This window comes from Oncorhynchus tshawytscha, unplaced genomic scaffold (genome assembly GCF_018296145.1).
Source record: "Oncorhynchus tshawytscha isolate Ot180627B unplaced genomic scaffold, Otsh_v2.0 Un_contig_4866_pilon_pilon, whole genome shotgun sequence".
Taxonomy (NCBI): domain Eukaryota; kingdom Metazoa; phylum Chordata; class Actinopteri; order Salmoniformes; family Salmonidae; genus Oncorhynchus; species Oncorhynchus tshawytscha.
The window spans coordinates 57,501-78,919 of NW_024609783.1; the positions used below are offsets into that span (position 1 = coordinate 57,501).

Below are 21,419 nucleotides of genomic sequence, written 5' to 3' on the forward strand. Positions count from 1 at the left end.
ACAGAGAGAGAGAGAGAGAGAGAGACAGAGAGAGAGAAAGACAGAGGGAGAGAGAGAGAGAGAGAGAGAGAGAGAGGTGGGGTAGTTAGAGACTCTGTTAGAGGAATGCTTGTTGACAGCTGTATGCTGGCTCGTGCATTAAAGATCCAACTATCAAATTATTTAAAATTCAAATTAAGCAGCATTACTTTTTTCTCTCCAATATAAATCAGATTTTTTCTAAGATCTGGTTATTATTCCCCCCCCCCAAAAAAAAAATCCTACTAATTGAAAATGTGTATTTGTATCAATTAAATAAAATACATTTCAATAAATTCAATTTTAAATGTCAGATCTGATAGAAAGAGAACATTTGATGTGTTTCAAGTGTTTGAAATGTGGAGCCACAAACTAAGCGCTGTTATCAGTCACAACTCCATCAGGCTCACCATGCTGCCAGCAAGCTGGACAGCAACCTGCTGTTTCTAATGGGAGAGAGGGCTGTACTGAAGGCTGTACTGAGGTCCTGTACTGAGGGCTGTACTGAGGTCTGTACTGAGGTCCTGTACTGAGGGCTGTACTGAGGTCCTGTACTGAGGGCTGTACTGAGGGCTGTACTGAGGTCCTGTACCTGTTCTGCTAGTAAAGAAGCAAACCGCACCACACATGGTAAATGCTGATCCCAAGTGCTTCATTACGGAACACAATCAATAATATACAACGTGGTTTCTGGAGTCTGAACTTCACTGATTTAGTGGCAAGAATAAAGCAACTCTGGAGCAGCATTTACCCAGCGCAGGGTCTCATTTCCTTTATTCTCCGAGCTTTTGGCCCGAGCACCGGTTTTTAAAGAAAGGTCCATATCAGCCAAACGTTTACCTCCTCTGCTGTCACAGTCGGTGCCACTGCTCCCTGAAGAGTCACTCGGAGACGAGGAAGGATGGATGTTAGACAGGTGTTCCTCCATCACGGTTTCTCAATATGTCCTAGCGATGTCTTGTGGACCGGTCGCTTCCCCCCCCCCACACACACACCTCTATTAGAGGGTTACTGTAAACGGCTTTTTAAAAGTTCCGATATAGTGTCCCAATGCAACGACTAGTTTAGCTGCTGTGTGACGGTTCTTCCTTCAGCCGTGAGGAGGTCACACCAACGGCCTCCCTGACGTCTGGTACCTTGGCGATCAGCGATGAGTTAGTCAAAGTGTCACTGCCAATCTATTGGAGAAGTGTGCTGATGGATGGGTAGCTGTAACTGGCTCCTCGTGTCCGCAGTCAGACTGGCAGACGGCTGGTCAGTTCCTCTTCAGTCCAGATCAACTCCCCTTATGATCACTGGATGTCCCGTCCGATTGCCTCTCCTTCCTCTGTCCCTTGGTGTTGGGAGATACAATGATCTCTCTCTCTCTCTCAGGTCCTGGATAGTCTCTTGGTCTCTGTAACAGTGGTGTGGATCTGTTGAACAATGGAAGTTAGTTAACACTGTGGGACTCCTCTGTCCCTTGGTGTTGGGGAGATACGATGATCTCTCTCTCTCTCAGGTCCTGGATAGTCTCTTGGTCTCTGTAACAGTGGTGTGGATCTGTTGAACAATGGAAGTTAGTTAACACTGTGGGGCTCCCTCTTGTCCGGGAGCTGTGTGTGTGTCTGTGGGTCCTGACTGGTGTCTGCTCCTCTAAAGGGGAGACGGTGGGGACCCGGTGGTGGGGGCAGGATTAGTCCACAGCGCTGTGTAAGCACATGCTGCTTATTACTCATCCTCTTAATCTTTACTGTTATGTTCATCCACTGGTCTGATCAATCAGTCACATTTCCAGGACTTAGAACAATGTGGAACAAGGTGGACGGAGGGGGGTCTTTATCATGTTGGTAAGAAGAAATATTGATGGAAATATTAGGCGAGAAGTCAGAGGGTCTCTTTCTCTCTCTCTCTTTCTCTCTCTCTCTTTCTCTCTCTCTCTCTCTCTCTCTCTCTCTCTCTCTCTCTCTTTCTCTCTCTCTCTTTCTCTCTCTCTCTTTTCTCTCTCTCTTTCTCTCTCTCTCTTTCTCTCTCTCTTTCTCTCTCTCTTTCTCTCTCTCTCTTTCTCTCTCTCTCTTTCTCTCTCTCTTTCTCTCTCTCTCTTTCTCTCTCTCTTTCTCTCTCTCTCTTTCTCTCTCTCTCTTTCTCTCTCTCTTTCTCTCTCTCTCTTTCTCTCACTCTTTCTCTCTCTCTCTCAATTCAATTGAAAGGGCTTTATTGTTTACATTATCAAATCAAGTGAAATAGATAATAAACAAAAGTTAAAATAAACTATCAAAGATGAACAGTAAATATTACACTCTGAAATGTTCCCGGAAGAATACAGACATTTCAAATGTCATATTATTTCTATATACAGTGTTGTAAATATGTGCAAAAGGGAAAATAAATAAATATAAATATAGGTTGTATTTACAACGGTGTTTGTTCTTCAAATATGGGAATATGGGATATGGGACATTATCAAAATTTGATTTTTTTTCACATTTTTGTGGGTCTGTGTAATCTGAGGGAAATATGTGTCTCTAATATGGTCATACATTGGGCAGGAGGTTAGGAAGTTCAGCTTAGTTTTCCACCTCATTTTGTGGGCAGTGAGCACATAGCCTGTCTTCTCTTGAGAGCCATGTCTGCCTACGGCGGCCTTTCTCAATAGCAAGGCTATGCTCACTGAGTCTGTACATAGTCAAAGCTTTCCTTAATTTTGGGTCAGTCACAGTGGTCATGTATTCTGCCACTGTGTACTCTCTGTTTAGGGCCAAATAGCATTCTAGTTTGCTCTGTTTTTTTGTTAATTATTTCCAATGTGTCAAGTAATTATCTTTTTGTTTTCTCATGATTTGGTCTAATTGTGTTGCTGTTCTGGAGGTCTGTTTGTATTTGTGAACAGAGCCCCATGAACAGCTTGCTTAGGGAACTTCTCCAGGTTCATCTCTCTGTAGGTGATGGCTTTGTTGTGGAAGGTTTGGAAATCGCTTCCTTTTAGGTGGTTGTAGAATTTAACGGATCTTTTCTGGATTTTGATACTAAGCAGGTATCGGCCTAATTCTCTCACTCTGGCTTTCTCTGTCTCTCTCTCTCTCTCTGCCCCTCTCTCTCTGTCTCTCTCTCTCTCTCTGCCCCTATCTCTCTGTCTCTCTCTCTCTCTCTCTGCCCCTCTCTCTCTGTCTCTCTCTCTCTCTCTGCCCCTCTCTCTCTGTCTCTCTCTCTCTCTCTGTTTCTCTCTCTCTCTGTCTCTCTCTCTCTCCCTCTCTCTCTCTGTCTCCCTGTCTCTCTCTTTCTTTCTCTCTCTCTCTCTCTCTCTCTCTCTCTCTCTGTCCGTCTCTCTCTCTCTCTCTGTCCCCCTCTCTCTCTTTCTCTCTGTCTCTCTCACTCGTCTGTCTATGAGGGTATCCGTCAGTCAACAGCCCTCTACGATGTCTGAGCCTTTTTAAAGGGATGATTAACATGGACTGGGGAAGCACATTATTATGTTTGCTGGACCCATCAATTTGTATTGCCCTCCTCTCTCTCTATATCCCCCCTGCCTCTGTATGGAATCCAGCTCAATTTCCCCCTGTATATTTGATCTATGTGATTGCTCTCCATTCAGTGTTTGCCAAGGTATCCAGCTGACCCATTATATCCCATTAAGACTCTCTTTTGACAGACTGGAGAGATTGGAGATCGCCCTGGTCCAAAAACGGTCTGGGGGGGGGGTTGCAGAGGAGAATAATTGAATTTTAAATGGCTAAATTATGTTTTGGGTTGGACTAATGTTGTCTGTCTATCAGTCAGTTAGTTGTGGGAGAGAAAAGGGGGCCATATGCATTATTGAGTGGTAACCATGGTGAGGATGGCCATATAGGATCATTACCCCGTCATTACAACATAACCATACCTGGTCTACTGTCCCAGTATCATAACCATACCTGGTATAGGTCTACTGTCCCAGTATCATAACCATACCTGGTATAGGTCTACTGTCCCAGTATCATAACCATACCTGGTCTACTGTCCCAGTATCATAACCATACCTGGTCTACTGTCCCATTGTCATAACCATACCTGGTATAGGTCTACTGTCCCAGTATCATAACCATACCTGGTCTACTGTCCCAGTATCATAACCATACCTGGTCTACTGTCCCAGTATCATAACCATACCTGGTCTACTGTCCCAGTATCATAACCATACCTGGTCTACTGTCCCAGTATCATAACCATACCTGGTCTACTGTCCCAGTATCATAACCACACCTGGTATAGGTCTACTGTCCCAGTATCATAACCACACCTGGTATAGGTCTACTGTCCCAGTATCATAACCATACCTGGTCTACTGTCCCAGTATCATAACCATACCTGGTCTACTGTCCCAGTATCATAACCATACCTGGTATAGGTCTACTGTCCCAGTATCATAACCATACCTGGTCTACTGTCCCAGTATCATAACCATACCTGGGCTACTGTCCCAGTTTCATAACCATACCTGGTCTCCTGTCCTAGTATCATAACCACACCTGGGCTACTGTCCCAGTATCATAACCATACCTGGTATAGGTCTACTGTCCCAGTATCATAACCATACCTGGTCTACTGTCCCAGTATCATAACCACACCTGGTCTACTGTCCCAGTATCATAACCATACCTGGTCTACTGTCCCAGTATCATAACCATACCTGGTCTACTGTCCCAGTATCATAACCATACCTGGTCTACTGTCCCAGTATCATAACCATACCTGGCCTACTGTCCCAGTATCATAACCATACCTGGTCTACTGTCCCAGTATCATAACCATACCTGGTCTACTGTCCCATTGTCATAACCATACCTGGCCTACTGTCCCATTGTCATAACCATACCTGGCCTACTGTCCCAGTATCATAACCATACCTGGTCTACTGTCCCAGTATCATAACCACACCTGGTCTACTGTCCCAGTATCATAACCATACCTAGGTCTACTGTCCCAGTATCATAACCATACCTGGTCTACTGTCCCAGTATCATAACCACACCTGGTCTACTGTCCCAGTATCATAACCATACCTGGTCTACTGTCCCAGTATCATAACCATACCTGGTCTACTGTCCCAGTATCATAACCATACCTGGTATAGGTCTACTGTCCCAGTATCATAACCATACCTGGTCTACTGTCCCAGTATCATAACCTCACCTGGTCTACTGTCCCAGTATCATAACCATACCTGGTCTACTGTCCCAGTATCATAACCATACCTGGTCTACTGTCCCATTGTCATAACCATACCTGGCCTACTGTCCCATTGTCATAACCATACCTGGCCTACTGTCCCAGTATCATAACCATACCTGGTCTACTGTCCCAGTATCATAACCACACCTGGTATAGGTCTACTGTCCCAGTATCATAACCGTACCTGGTATAGGTTCTACTGTCCCAGTATCATAACCACACCTGGTCTACTGTCTCAGTATCATAACCATACCTGGTCTACTGTCTCAGTATCATAACCATACCTGGTCTACTGTCCCAGTATCATAACCATACCTGGTCTACTGTCCCAGTATAATCCCCATTATCCAGTCAGACTGAGTCCTGTCCCCGTTATCCAGTCAGACTGAGTCCTGGTCCCATCACAACTTTCACCTGGAGTCACCAGTCAGACTGAGTCCTGGCCCCGTTAACCAGTCAGACTGAGGCCTGTCCCCGTTATCCAGTCAGACTGAGTCCTGGCCCCGTTATCCCGTCAGACTGAGTCCTGTCCCCGTTATCCAGTCAGTCTGAGTCCTGGCCCCGTTATCCAGTCAGACTGAGTCCTGGCCCCGTTATCCAGTCAGACTGAGTCCTGGCCCGTTATCCAGTCAGTCTGAGTCCTGTCTGAGTTATCCAGTCAGACTAAGTCCTGGCCCGTTATCCAGTCAGACTGAGTCCTGGCCCGTTATCCAGTCAGACTGAGTCCTGTCCCCGTTATCCAGTCAGACTGAGTCCTGGCCCGTTATCCAGTCAGACTGAGTCCTGGCCCGTTATCCAGTCAGACTGAGTCCTGGCCCCATCACAGACTTTCACCTGGAGTCACCAGTCAGACTGAGTCCTGTCCCCGTTATCCAGTCAGACTGAGTCCTGTCCCCCGTTATCCAGTCAGACTGAGTCCTGGCCCGTTATCCAGTCAGACTGAGTCCTGGCCCGTTATCCAGTCAGGCTGAGTCAGTCAGACTGAGTCCTGTCCCCGTTATCCAGTCAGACTGAGTCCTGGCCCGTTATCCAGTCAGACTGAGTCCTGGCCCGTTATCCAGTCAGACTGAGTCCTGGTCCCCGTTATCCAGTCAGACTGAGTCCTGGCCCGTTATCCAGTCAGACTGAGTCCTGTCCCCGTTATCCAGTCAGACTGAGTCCTGTCCCCGTTATCCAGTCAGACTGAGTCCTGTCCCCGTTATCCAGTCAGACTGAGTCCTGTCCCCGTTATCCAGTCAGACTGAGTCCTGTCCCCGTTATCCAGTCAGACTGAGTCCTGTCCCCGTTATCCAGTCAGACTGAGTCCTGTCCCCGTTATCCCTGAGTCCTGTTATCCAGTCAGACTGAGTCCTGTCCCCGTTATCCAGTCAGACTGAGTCCTGTCCCCGTTATCCAGTCAGACTGAGTCCAGGCCCGTTATCCAGTCAGACTGAGTCCTGGCCCGTTATCCAGTCAGACTGAGTCCTGGCCCCATCACAACTTTCTGGTGATTTCATCAGTTGTTGTTATACAGTTGACTGGTCTCAGTGAATCATGTTAATCTGGACATGACGCTCACTACAATATGGCCACGCTTGCAGTTTCTCTATTTTCTGCTACTTGGCACATAAATGACATCAGTCAAGACATCTGTCTTCTACAAGGATTTTGTTTGTTTGTTACTTTGTTGTTCTGTTTTTGTTGCTGATTAGTTCTTGCTGATTATTCACTTTGTTGTTAGAAACAACTATATTTACTGTATGATTCAGACACACACACAACAAAAAATGTGTAAGAACACTTTTTATTTTTTGTAAATGTTTCACTTTAGTCGTCCAAGTATCTGATCAGTGATTTGATTCAGAGTTGCTCTTGTTCTGATCCCACAGAGCAGCAAGGAGACTTGATACAACATTTTGAACATAAATGCAACGGTTCATTGGATCAGTCTAAAACGTTGCACGTACACTGCAAAATCGAAATTGCGCCTAACCTGGAATAATACATTGTGGCCTTATTCCTGTATTTCAAAGATGATGTAAAAAAATAGAATGTGTTTTCTTTGTATGGTCTTTTACCACATCTAATGTGTTATATTCTCCGACATTAATTGCATATTTCTTTGGGTTTGTCATTTTAGGCAAAAAAAAATGTAAAAAGGGTCCGATCCTTAAGAGGTTTTAAGGTCTTTCCTTCCCAAATGTGCCTAATTGGTTTATTGATACATTTTCAAGTTCATAACTATGCACTCTCCTCAAACAATTAGCATGGTATTATTTCCCTGTAATAACTACTGTAAATTGGACAGTGCAGTTAGATTAACACGAATTTAAGCTTTTTGCCCATATCAGATATATCTCTGTTCTAGGAAATGTTATTGTTACTTACAACCTCATGCTAATCACATTAGCACACGATAGCTCAACCGGCCCGCGGGGGACACACCAATCCTGTAGAGGTTTTTAAGCTGCAGCTGGCCCAGAACAGACTGGCACATCTTGATCTTCATTGTAATCAGAGGGCTGATATAAATACTATGCTGCCAGTCTCTCTTGGCTCAGAGTTGAGGAGAGACTGACTGCATCACTTCTTTTTATATGAAACATTAATGTGTTGAAAACACCAAATTGTTTGCAAGGTCAACTTACACACAGCTCTGACACACACACTTACCCCACCAGATATGCCACCAGGGGTCTTTTCACAGTCCCCAAATCCAGAACAAATTCAAGAAAGCGTACAGTGGAAATATAGAGCCATTAATGCACGGAACTCCGTTTCATCTCATATTGCTCAAATGAACATGTCACGATGTGCTCAACTGGCTGAAGGGAAGTCAGGTGCAGGAGAGCAGAGATGGGTGATAACAGGCGCACTTTATTCATGCCCAAGGAAAACAGCGATAACGCCCAAAGTACACAACCGGTACAATAAACAAAACACACAGGTCAAACACATACTGGCCAACCAGCCTGAAGCGAACCGCACGTAACAAACAAACAATTCCACACACAGACATAGGGGGATCAGAGGGTAATATAAATTTAGTCGGATGAGGGAATGTGAACCAGGCGTGCGGAAAACCAAGACAAAACAAATGGAAAATGAAAGGTGGAGCAGGGATGGGCTAGGAGACCGGTGACATCGACCGCCGAACGGCGCCCGAACAAGGAGAGGGACCAATTTCGGCGGAAGTCGTGACAGAACAGCAAACCTGTTGTTGTTTTAAACAGATAAAGTAACAGTCACGGCACAACGCCTCACGCCTCACGGCACAACGCCTCACGCCTCACGCCTCACGGCACAACACTCACGGCACAACGCCTCACGCCTCACGCCTCACGGCACAACGCCTCATGGCACAACGCCTCACGGCAACGCCTCACGCCTCACGCCTCACGGCCAACGCCTCACGCCTCACGGCACAACGCCTCATGCCTCACGCCTCACGGCACAACGCCTCACGGCACAACGCCTCACGCCTCACGGCACAACGCCTCATGGCACAACGCCATGGCACAACGCTCATGGCACATCACGCCTCACGCCTCACGGCTCAACGCCTCATGGCACAACGCCTCACGGCACAACGCCTCACGGCACAACGCCTCACGGCCTCACAACGCCTCACGGCACAACGCCTCACGGCACAACGCTCACGGCACAACCTCATGGCACACGCCTCACGGCACACCTCATCAACGCCTCACGGCACAACGCCTCACGCCTCACGCCTCATGGCACAACGCCTCACGGCCACGCCTCACGCCACGGCAACGCCACGCCCACGGCACAACGCCCACGCCTCTTCACGGCACAACGCCACGCCACGCCTCAATCACGGCACAACGCCTCACGGCACAACGCCTCACGGCACAACGCCTCATGGCACAACGCCTCGGCGCCACGCGCCACGCTCACGGCACAACGCCACGCCACGCCACGGCACAACGCCACAACGCCTCACGGCACAACGCCTCACGCCACACGCCTCACGGTATAACGCCACGGCACAACGCACGCTCACGGCGCAACGCCTCACGCCACGGGCGCACGCTCACGCCACGGCACAACGCCTCACGGCTCACGCCTTGAAAACGCCACGCCACTCAACGCTCACGGTTATAACGCCTCACGCCTCACGCCACGCCTCACGGCACAACGCTCACGCTCACGCCTCACGGGCAACGCCAGCACACGCCTCACGGCACAACGCCTCACGCCACGCCACGGCACAACGCTCACGCCTCACGGCACAACGCCTCACGGCACAACGCAACGCCTCACGGCACAACGCCTCACGGCACAACGCCTCACGGGCATATACGCCTCACGGCACAACTCACGGCCTCACGCCACGGCACAACGCCACGCCTCACGCTCACCTCACGCTCACAGCACAACGCCTCACCTACAACCTCAAATAACGCTCACGCCTCCGCCTCACGCTCACGCACAACCTCACGCACGCCACGGCACAACGCCTCACGCCTCACACAACGCCTCACGGCATAACGCTCACGCTCACACGCCTCACGGCACAACGCTCACGCCGCCACGGCATAACGCCTCACGCTCACGGCACAACGCTCACGCTCACGGCACAACGCCCACGGCACAACGCCTCCACGGCCTCACGGCACGCCTCACGCTCACGCTAACGGCACACGCATAACGCCTCACGGCACAACGCCTCACGGACAACGCCACGGCACAACGCCACGCCGAACACGCCTCACGGGACAACGCCTCATGGACAACAGCTCACACGGTTTAAACGATCAAAGCACGCCTCCACGCTCACGCCATAACGCTCACGCCTTTGGCACAACGCCTCACGGCGGAAGTCGTGCCATGGCTCAAAACACGCCACGTTGTTTTAAACAGATCAACAACGCCTCACGGCACAACGCCTCACGCACAACCTCACGGCACAACGCCTCACGCCACAACGCTGCGCCTCATGGCACAACGCTCACGCCTCACAGCACGCCTCACGGTTTAAACGCCTCACGCAGCCTCACCTCACGGCACAACCTCACGGCACAACGAACGCACGCCACGGCACAACGCCTCACGGCGCCTCACGCCTCACGGGGGATCAGCTCACGGGCACACGCCTCACGCCACACGGCCTCACGCCACGGCACAACCTCATGGAACGCTCACGCACAACGCGAAAACCACGGCACAACGCTCATGGCACAAATGGAAACGCCACGGACGCTCAAGGCACAACGCCTCACGCCACGGCACAACGCCTGGCACACGGCACAACGCCTCACGGCACAACGATCAATAACGCCTCACGCCTCACGGACAACGCCTCACGCCTCACGCCTCACGGCACAACGCCTCATGGCACACGCCTCACGGCACAACGCCTCGCCACGCCAACGCCTCACGCACAACGCTCACGGCACAACGCCTCACGCCACGCCACGGCACACGCTCACGCTCACGCCTCGCACGCCTCACGTGACGCACGCTCACGCCCACGGCACAACGCTCACGCCTCACGCCTCACGGCACAACGCCTCACGCCTCACGGCTTTAACGCCTCACGGCATAACGCCTCACGGCATAACGCCTCACGCCACGCCTCACGGCACAACGCCTCACGCCTCACGGCACAACGCCTCACGCACACGCCTCACGGCACAACGCCTCACGCCTCACGCCACGCTCACGCCTCACGCTCACGGCACAACGCCTCACGGCACAACGCCTCACGCCTCACGCCTCACGCACAACGCTCACGGCACAACGCCTCACGCCTCACGGCATAAACGCCTCACGGCACAACGCCACGCTCACGCCACGCAACGCCTCACGCCTCACGGCGCAACGCCTCCACGCTCACGGCGCAACGCCTCACGCCTCACGGCACAACGCCTCACGCCTCACGGCATAACGCCTCACGCCAACGCCTCACGGCACAACGCCTCACGCAACGCCTCACGGCATATTAACGCCTCACGCCTCACGGGCAACGCCTCACGGCACAACGCCTCACGCCTCACGGCATAACGCTCACGCCACGCCTCACGCCTCACGGCACAACGCCTCACGCCTCACGGCACAACGCCTCACGCTCACGGCATCACGCCTCACGGCACAACGCCTCACGCCTCACGGCACAACGCCTCACGGCATAACGCCTCACGCCCACGGCACAACGCCTCACGCCTCACGGCACAACGCCTCACGGCATAACGCCTCACGGCCACACGCCTCACAGCACACGCCTCACGGCATAACGCCTCACGGCACACGCCTCACGCCTCACGGCACAACGCCTCAGCTCAACGCCTCATGGCACAACGCCTCACGCCTCACGGCACACGCTCATGGCACAACGCCTCACGCCTCACGGCATAACGCTCACGCTCACGGCACAACGCCTCACGCCTCACGGCACAACGCTCACGCCTCACGGCACAACGCTCACGCCTCACGGCACACGCCACGCCTCACGCCCATGGCACAACGCCTCACGCCTCACGGCACAACGCCACGCCTCATGGTACAACGCTCACGCCTCACGGCACAACGCCTCACGGCACAACGCCTCACGGCACAACGCCTCACGCCTCACGCCCACGGCACAACGCCTCATGCCTCACGGCACAACGCCTCACGCCTCACGGCACAACGCCTCACGCCTCACGGCACAACGCCTCTCCCTTCATGACCCAGATAGTGTGTGTGTATGTACTGTATTGGTATTGATATGTATCTTACGTGAGTCTTTTTTAACATGCAGTGTTGCATTGATATAGTTTTGTCCATGAGCTGTTCTTCTCTATTAATGTCCTGTATTAATATCCTGTTTCCTGTTTTGTGTAGAACCCAGGAAGAGTAGCTGCTGCTTTTTCAACAGCTACTGGGGATCCTAATAAAATACCAAATGTAAACGGGAATAGCCCAGAAGTTTACTGTAGCTTACCCCCTCAAAAAAGTCTTCCCACAAAAAAAATTGCTTAGAGATCAGATTAAATGTCGATGTCAGCAAGTTCCACCTCGACAAGACACAAAACAGCTTAAAACCCCATTGTAAACCAGCTAATCAGCTTACACCACTATAAAACTTAGTCTTCTACTTAGGGGTACCATAGACTGTGATCAGACCAGTAGTGGACGAGGTGGGATGAGGGAGGAGAAGAAAACAATTAGCCCAAAAGATTAAAAGAGCAGTAAAGAAGACAGAATCCTGGTGATGGGCATCTTTAGCCATATGGTGGCTGCTGCTCTCTGCTTCATACTTATCTGTAACACTGATGACCTCTGCAAGATTTACCCGGTAACTAATTAGTGTTCTGAGAGAGGCCACTGATTGGCTATTTTCTTTGATTGGTTGGATTTATCTCATTAAATGTCTTGTTTTTTTTTTTTGTCGTGAGTGCCTTCTCGTTGTAAATCTCTGTCAATTCCAGTCCTTACTGTAGGTACCTCCAATGTAACACAGTTTTATTCTAGCCCACACCTAATTCAACGACTCAATTCATCAAAAAGATGACACAAACCGGCAAACGGGTATCACAACAGTTTTGAAAATATGTACGTGTACTTTATGTGGTTGACTTGGGCCGTGACATATTTGGGTGCTTGTCCGAGATGCATAGCATCATTTACACACATAGTAAACAAGGATAAAGAAACCATCTTGTCTCTTACAGATAAAAAAAGGCATCTGTCATTTTAAGATCACCACAAACGATGAGGTTAATCTCTGACCTCAAATTCCAGGGTTAACTCCGGGTTAACTCCGCGACAAACCAGACAGAAAGGTCACAGTAGGTGACGTGTCAGGATCAGGCTCGACTCCTAACGTCATTTAGTGGAGAAGTGGGCGGAAGGGAGCCTAGAGCGTTGGAACAGTATCCGAAAGGTTGCTGGTTCGAGCCGACTAGGTAAAATATATATCGATGTGCCCTTGAGCAAGGCACTTAACCCTAAATTCTCCTGTAAATGGCTCTAGATCAGAGTGTCTGCTAAATGATTGAAATGTTAAAGCAGTTAACATAGTTGTTACAGACTAGTGTACACTCCAGTTAACATGGTCAGGTTGTTAAAGCAGACAGTGTACACTCCAGTTAACATGGTCATGTTGTTAAAGCAGACTAGTGTACACTCCAGTTAACATGGTCAGGTTGTTAAAGCAGACTAGTGTACTCCAGTTAACATGGTCATGTTGTTAAAGCAGACTAGTGTACACTCCAGTTAACATGGTCATGTTGTTAAAGCAGACTAGTGTACACTCCAGTTAACATGGTCATGTTGTTAAAGCAGACTAGTGTACACTCCAGTTAACATGGTCGTGTTGTTAAAGCAGACTAGTGTACACTCCAGTTAACATGGTCATGTTGTTAAAGCAGACTAGTGTACACTCCAGTTAACATGGTCGTGTTGTTAAAGCAGACTAGTGTACACTCCAGTTAACATGGTCATGTTGTTAAAGCAGACTAGTGTACACTCCAGTTAACATGGTCAGGTTGTTAAAGCAGACTAGTGTACACTCCAGTTAACATGGTCAGTGTTGTTAAAGCAGACTAGTGTACACTCCAGTTAACATGGTCAGTGTTGTTAAAGCAGACTAGTGTACACTCCAGTTAACATGGTCATGTTGTTAAAGCAGACTAGTGTACACTCCAGTTAATATGGTCATGTTGTTAAAGCAGACTAGTGTACACTCCAGTTAACATGGTCAGGTTGTTAAAGCAGACTAGTGTACACTCCAGTTAATATGGTCAGGTTGTTAAAGCAGACTAGTGTACACTCCAGTTAACATGGTCAGGTTGTTAAAGCAGACTAGTGTACACTCCAGTTAATATGGTCAGGTTGTTAAAGCAGACTAGTGTACACTCCAGTTAACATGGTCGTGTTGTTAAAGCAGACTAGTGTACACTCCAGTTAACATGGTCATGTTGTTAAAGCAGACTAGTGTACACTCCAGTTAACATGGTCGTGTTGTTAAAGCAGACTAGTGTACACTCCAGTTAACATGGTCGTGTTGTTAAAGCAGACTAGTGTACACTCCAGTTAACATGGTCATGTTGTTAAAGCAGACTAGTGTACACTCTAGTTAACATGGTCATGTTGTTAAAGCAGACTAGTGTACACTCCAGTTAACATGGTCATGTTGTTAAAGCAGACTAGTGTACACTCCAGTTAATATGGTCAGGTTGTTAAAGCAGACTAGTGTACACTCCAGTTAACATGGTCGTGTTGTTAAGCAGACTAGTGTACACTCCAGTTAACATGGTCATGTTGTTAAAGCAGACTAGTGTACACTCCAGTTAACATGGTCATGTTGTTAAAGCAGAAGTGTACACTCCAGTTAACATAGTCGTGTTGTAAAGCAGACTCCAGTTAACATGGTCGTGTTGTTAAAGCAGACTAGTGTACACTCCAGTTAACATGGTCATGTTGTTCAGACTAGTTGTTAAATGGTCATGTTGTTAGTGTACACTCCAGTTAACATGGTCAGGTTGTTAAAGCAGACTAGTGTACACTCCAGTTAACATGGTCAGGTTGTTAAAGCAGACTAGTGTACACTCCAGTTAACATGGTCAGTGTTGTTAAAGCAGACTAGTGTACACTCCAGTTAACAGTGTTGTTAAAGCAGACTAGTGTACACTCCAGTTAACATGGTCATGTTGTTAAAGCAGACTAGTGTACACTCCAGTTAACATGGTCATGTTGTTAAAGCAGACTAGTGTACACTCCAGTTAACATGGTCAGTGTTGTTAAAGCAGACTAGTGTACACTCCAGTTAACATGGTGTGTTGTTAAAGCAGACTAGTGTACACTCCAGTTAACATGGTCATGTTGTTAAAGCAGACTAGTGTACACTCCAGTTAATATGGTCAGGTTGTTAAAGCAGACTAGTGTACACTCCAGTTAACATGGTCGTGTTGTTAAAGCAGACTAGTGTACACTCCAGTTAACATGGTCATGTTGTTAAAGCAGACTAGTGTACACTCCAGTTAACATGGTCATGTTGTTAAAGCAGACTAGTGTACACTCCAGTTAACATGGTCATGTTGTTAAAGCAGACTAGTGTACACTCCAGTTAACATGGTCATGTTGTTAAAGCAGACTAGTGTACACTCCAGTTAACATGGTCATGTTGTTAAAGCAGACTAGTGTACACCCAGTTAACCAGTTAACATGGTCATGTTGTTAAAGCAGACTAGTGTACACTCCAGTTAACATGGTCATGTTGTTAAAGCAGACTAGTGTACACTCCAGTTAACATGGTCATGTTGTTAAGAGCAGACTAGTGTACACTCCAGTTAACATGGTCATGTTGTTAAAGCAGACTAGTGTACACTCCAGTTAACATGGTCGTGTTGTTAGAGCAGACTAGTGTACACTCTAGTTAACATGGTCGTGTTGTGAGAGCAGACTAGTGTACACTCTAGTTAACATGGTCGTGTTGTTAGAGCAGACTAGTGTACACTCCAGTTAACATGGTCGTGTTGTTAAAGCAGACTAGTGTACACTCCAGTTAACATGGTCGTGTTGTTAAAGCAGACTAGTGTACACTCTAGTTAACATGGTCATGTTGTTAAAGCAGACTAGTGTACACTCCAGTTAACATGGTCATGTGAGTTGGCATGGAGGATCAGGGGTGAAAGATGCATATTTTAACAGAGTCTTCTCATTATCTTTGAGGAAATGCTTTGGTCGATAGCACAGCTCTGCCTCGTGCCTCATGTCCTGACTTTAATCTACCAGGTCACAGTGGTGAGATAATTAGGGTGGGGTGGACACAGCTAATAGCTTTCTACAAGAAACAGATATACAGTATATACATATATAAGAAATATAACGTGAAATATATACATATTCCTATTGTGTATGTTTCGCAGGACATGGTATTCAGACCCTTTGACTATTGTGTATGTTTCACAGGACATGGTATTCAGACCCTTTGACTGTTGTGTAGGTTAAACAGGATATGGTATTCAGACCCTTTGACTATTGTGTATGTTTCACAGGACATGGTATTCAGACCCTTTGACTATTGTGTATGTTACACAGGACATGGTATTCAGACCCTTTGACTGTTGTGTAGGTTAAACAGGATATGGTATTCAGACCCTTTGACTGTTGTGTATGTTAAACAGGATATGGTATTCAGACCCTTTGACTGTTGTGTAGGTTAAACAGGATATGGTATTCAGACCCTTTGACTGTTGTGTATGTTTCACAGGACATGGTATTCAGACCCTTTGACTATTGTGTAGGTTAAACAGGATATGGTATTCAGACCCTTTGACTGTGTCTGTTTCACAGGACATGGTATTCAGACCCTTTGACTGTTGTGTCTGTTTCACAGGACATGGTATTCAGACCCTTTGACTATTGTGTAGGTTAAACAGGATATGGTATTCAGACCCTTTGACTATGTGTCTGTTTCACAGGATATGGTATTCAGACCCTTTGACTATTGTCTGTTTCACAGGACATGGTATTCAGACCCTTTGACTGTTGTGTAGGTTAAACAGGACATGGTATTCAGACCCTTTGACTGTTGTGTATGTTTCACAGGACATGGTATTCAGACCCTTTGACTGTTGTGTAGGTTAAACAGGATATGGTATTCAGACCCTTTGACTATTGTCTGTTTCACAGGACATGGTATTCAGACCCTTTGACTATTGTGTATGTTTCACAGGATATGGTATTCAGACCCTTTGACTATTGTGTAGGTTAAACAGGATATGGTATTCAGACCCTTTGACTATTGTGTAGGTTAAACAGGATATGGTATTCAGACCCTTTGACTGTTGTGTAGGTTAAACAGGATATGGTATTCAGACCCTTTGGCTGTTGTGTAGGTTAAACAGGATATGGTATTCAGACCCTTTGACTGTTGTGTAGGTTAAACAGGATATGGTATTCAGACCCTTTGACTATTGTGTAGGTTAAACAGGATATGGTATTCAGACCCTTTGACTATTGTGTAGGTTAAACAGGATATGGTATTCAGACCCTTTGACTGTTGTGTAGGTTAAACAGGATATGGTATTCAGACCCTTTGACTGTTGTGTAGGTTAAACAGGATATGGTATTCAGACCCTTTGACTGTTGTGTAGGTTAAACAGGATATGGTATTCAGACCCTTTGACTATTGTGTAGGTTAAACAGGACATGGTATTCAGACCCTTTGACTGTTGTGTAGGTTTCACAGGACATGGTATTCAGACCCTTTGACTGTTGTGTCTGTTAAACAGGATATGGTATTCAGACCCTTTGACTGTTGTGTAGGTTAAACAGGATATGGTATTCAGACCCTTTGACTGTTGTGTCTGTTTCACAGGATATGGTATTCAGACCCTTTGACTGTTGTGTAGGTTAAACAGGATATGGTATTCAGACCCTTTGACTGTTGTGTAGGTTAAACAGGATATGGTATTCAGACCCTTTGACTGTTGTGTATGTTAAACAGGATATGGTATTCAGACCCTTTGACTGTTGTGTAGGTTAAACAGGACATGGTATTCAGACCCTTTGACTGTTGTGTAGGTTAAACAGGATATGGTATTCAGACCCTTTGACTGTTGTGTATGTTAAACAGGACATGGTATTCAGACCCTTTGACTGTTGTGTATGTTAAACAGGATATGGTATTCAGACCCTTTGACTGTTGTGTATGTTAAACAGACATGGTATGGTATTCAGACCCTTTGACTGTTGTGTAGGTTAAACAGGATATGGTATTCAGACCCTTTGACTGTTGTGTAGGTTAAACAGGATATGGTATTCAGACCCTTTGACTGTTGTGTAGGTTAAACAGGACATGGTATTCAGACCCTTTGACTGTTGTGTAGGTTAAACAGGATATGGTATTCAGACCCTTTGACTATTGTGTAGGTTAAACAGGACATGGTATTCAGACCCTTTGACTGTTGTGTAGGTTAAACAGGATATGGTATTCAGACCCTTTGACTGTTGTGTAGGTTAAACAGGACATGGTATTCAGACCCTTTGACTGTTGTGTAGGTTAAACAGGATATGGTATTCAGACCCTTTGACTGTTGTGTAGGTTAAACAGGACATGGTATTCAGACCCTTTGACTGTTGTGTAGGTTAAACAGGATATGGTATTCAGACCCTTTGACTGTTGTGTAGGTTAAACAGGATATGGTATTCAGACCCTTTGACTGTTGTGTAGGTTAAACAGGATATGGTATTCAGACCCTTTGACTGTTGTGTAGGTTAAACAGGACATGGTATTCAGACCCTTTGACTATTGTCTGTTTCACAGGATATGGTATTCAGACCCTTTGACTGTTGTGTAGGTTAAACAGGACATGGTATTCAGAACCTTTGACTGTTGTGTAGGTTAAACAGGATATGGTATTCAGACCCTTTGACTATTGTGTAGGTTAAACAGGATATGGTATTCAGACCCTTTGACTATTGTGTAGGTTAAACAGGATATGGTATTCAGACCCTTTGACTATTGTGTAGGTTACACAGGATATGGTATTCAGACCCTTTGACTATTGTGTAGGTTAAACAGGACATGGTATTCAGACCCTTTGACTGTTGTGTAGGTTAAACAGGACATGGTATTCAGACCCTTTGACTATTGTGTAGGTTAAACAGGACATGGTATTCAGACCCTTTGACTGTTGTGTAGGTTAAACAGGACATGGTATTCAGACCCTTTGACTGTTGTGTAGGTTAAACAGGACATGGTATTCAGACCCTTTGACTATTGTGTAGGTTAAACAGGACATGGTATTCAGACCCTTTGACTGTTGTGTAGGTTAAACAGGACATGGTATTCAGACCCTTTGACTATTGTGTAGGTTAAACAGGATATGGTATTCAGACCCTTTGACTATTGTGTAGGTTAAACAGGATATGGTATTCAGACCCTTTGACTATTGTGTAGGTTAAACAGGATATGGTATTCAGACCCTTTGACTATTGTGTAGGTTAAACAGGATATGGTATTCAGACCCTTTGACTATTGTGTAGGTTAAACAGGACATGGTATTCAGACCCTTTGACTGTTGTGTATGTTTAAACAGGACATGGTATTCAGACCCTTTGACTATTGTGTAGGTTAAACAGGATATGGTATTCAGACCCTTTGACTGTTGTGTAGGTTAAACAGGACATGGTATTCAGACCCTTTGACTATTGTGTAGGTTAAACAGGATATGGTATTCAGACCCTTTGACTGTTGTGTAGGTTAAACAGGACATGGTATTCAGACCCTTTGACTGTTGTGTAGGTTAAACAGGATATGGTATTCAGACCCTTTGACTGTTGTGTAGGTTAAACAGGATATGGTATTCAGACCCTTTGACTGTTGTGTATGTTTCACAGGACATGGTATTCAGACCCTTTGACTGTTGTGTAGGTTAAACAGGATATGGTATTCAGACCCTTTGACTGTTGTGTAGGTTAAACAGGATATGGTATTCAGACCCTTTGACTGTTGTGTAGGTTAAACAGGATATGGTATTCAGACCCTTTGACTGTTGTGTAGGTTAAACAGGACATGGTATTCAGACCCTTTGACTATTGTGTAGGTTAAACAGGATATGGTATTCAGACCCTTTGACTGTTGTGTAGGTTAAACAGGATATGGTATTCAGACCCTTTGACTGTTGTGTAGGTTAAACAGGATATGGTATTCAGACCCTTTGACTGTTGTGTAGGTTAAACAGGATATGGTATTCAGACCCTTTGACTATTGTGTAGGTTAAACAGGATATGGTATTCAGACCCTTTGACTGTTGTGTAGGTTAAACAGGATATGGTATTCAGACCCTTTGACTGTTGTGTAGGTTAAACAGGATATGGTATTCAGACCCTTTGACTATTGTGTAGGTTAAACAGGATATGGTATTCAGACCCTTTGACTGTTGTGTAGGTTAAACAGGATATGGTATTCAGACCCTTTGACTGTTGTGTAGGTTAAACAGGATATGGTATTCAGACCCTTTGACTGTTGTGTAGGTTAAACAGGACATGGTATTCAGACCCTTTGACTGTTGTGTAGGTTAAACAGGACATGGTATTCAGACCCTTTGACTGTTGTGTAGGTTAAACAGGATATGGTATTCAGACCCTTTGACTGTTGTGTAGGTTAAACAGGATATGGTATTCAGACCCTTTGACTATTGTGTAGGTTAAACAGGACATGGTATTCAGACCCTTTGACTGTTGTGTAGGTTAAACAGGATATGGTATTCAGACCCTTTGACTGTTGTGTAGGTTAAACAGGATATGGTATTCAGACCCTTTGACTAGGTTAAACAGGATATGTATTCAGACCCTTTGAGGTTAAACAGGACATGGTATTCAGACCCTTTGACTGTTGTGTATGTTTCACAGGACATGGTATTCAGACCCTTTGACTGTTGTGTAGGTTAAACAGGATATGGTATTCAGACCCTTTGACTATTGTGTAGGTTAAACAGGATATGGTATTCAGACCCTTTGACTATTGTGTAGGTTAAACAGGACATGGTATTCAGACCCTTTGACTGTTGTGTAGGTTAAACAGGATATGGTATTCAGACCCTTTGACTGTTGTGTAGGTTAAACAGGATATGGTATTCAGACCCTTTGACTGTTGTGTAGGTTAAACAGGATATGGTATTCAGACCCTTTGACTGTTGTGTAGGTTAAACAGGACATGGTATTCAGACCCTTTGACTGTTGTGTAGGTTAAACAGGATATGGTATTCAGACCCTTTGACTGTTGTGTAGGTTAAACAGGATATGGTATTCAGACCCTTTGACTGTTGTGTAGGTCAAACAGGATATGGTATTCAGACCCTTTGACTGTTGTGTAGGTTAAACAGGATATGGTATTCAGACCCTTTGACTATTGTGTAGGTTAAACAGGACATGGTATTCAGACCCTTTGACTGTTGTGTAGGTTAAACAGGACATGGTATTCAGACCCTTTGACTGTTGTGTAGGTTAAACAGGATATGGTATTCAGACCCTTTGACTATTGTGTAGGTTAAACAGGATATGGTATTCAGACCCTTTGACTATTGTGTAGGTTAAACAGGATATGGTATTCAGACCCTTTGACTATTGTGTCTGTTTCACAGGATATGGTATTCAGACCCTTTGACTATTGTGTAGGTTAAACAGGACATGGTATTCAGACCCTTTGACTGTTGTGTAGGTTAAACAGGATATGGTATTCAGACCCTTTGACTGTTGTGTAGGTTAAACAGGATATG

At 46.2% G+C, this 21,419-nt stretch overlaps 1 protein-coding gene across 1 annotated transcript in view; it reads right to left on the reverse strand.

The window, feature by feature from the left end:
- The window catches only part of LOC121845867 (photoreceptor-specific nuclear receptor-like), an 8,043-nt gene extending 6,904 nt beyond the window's left edge, over nt 1–1,139 (reverse strand). The window contains 1 exon segment of the mRNA XM_042318040.1: nt 859–1,139. Coding sequence (XP_042173974.1) covers nt 859–946 — 88 coding nt within the window. The 5' untranslated portion in view covers nt 947–1,139.
- Between the last annotated feature and the right edge of the window lie 20,280 nt (nt 1,140–21,419).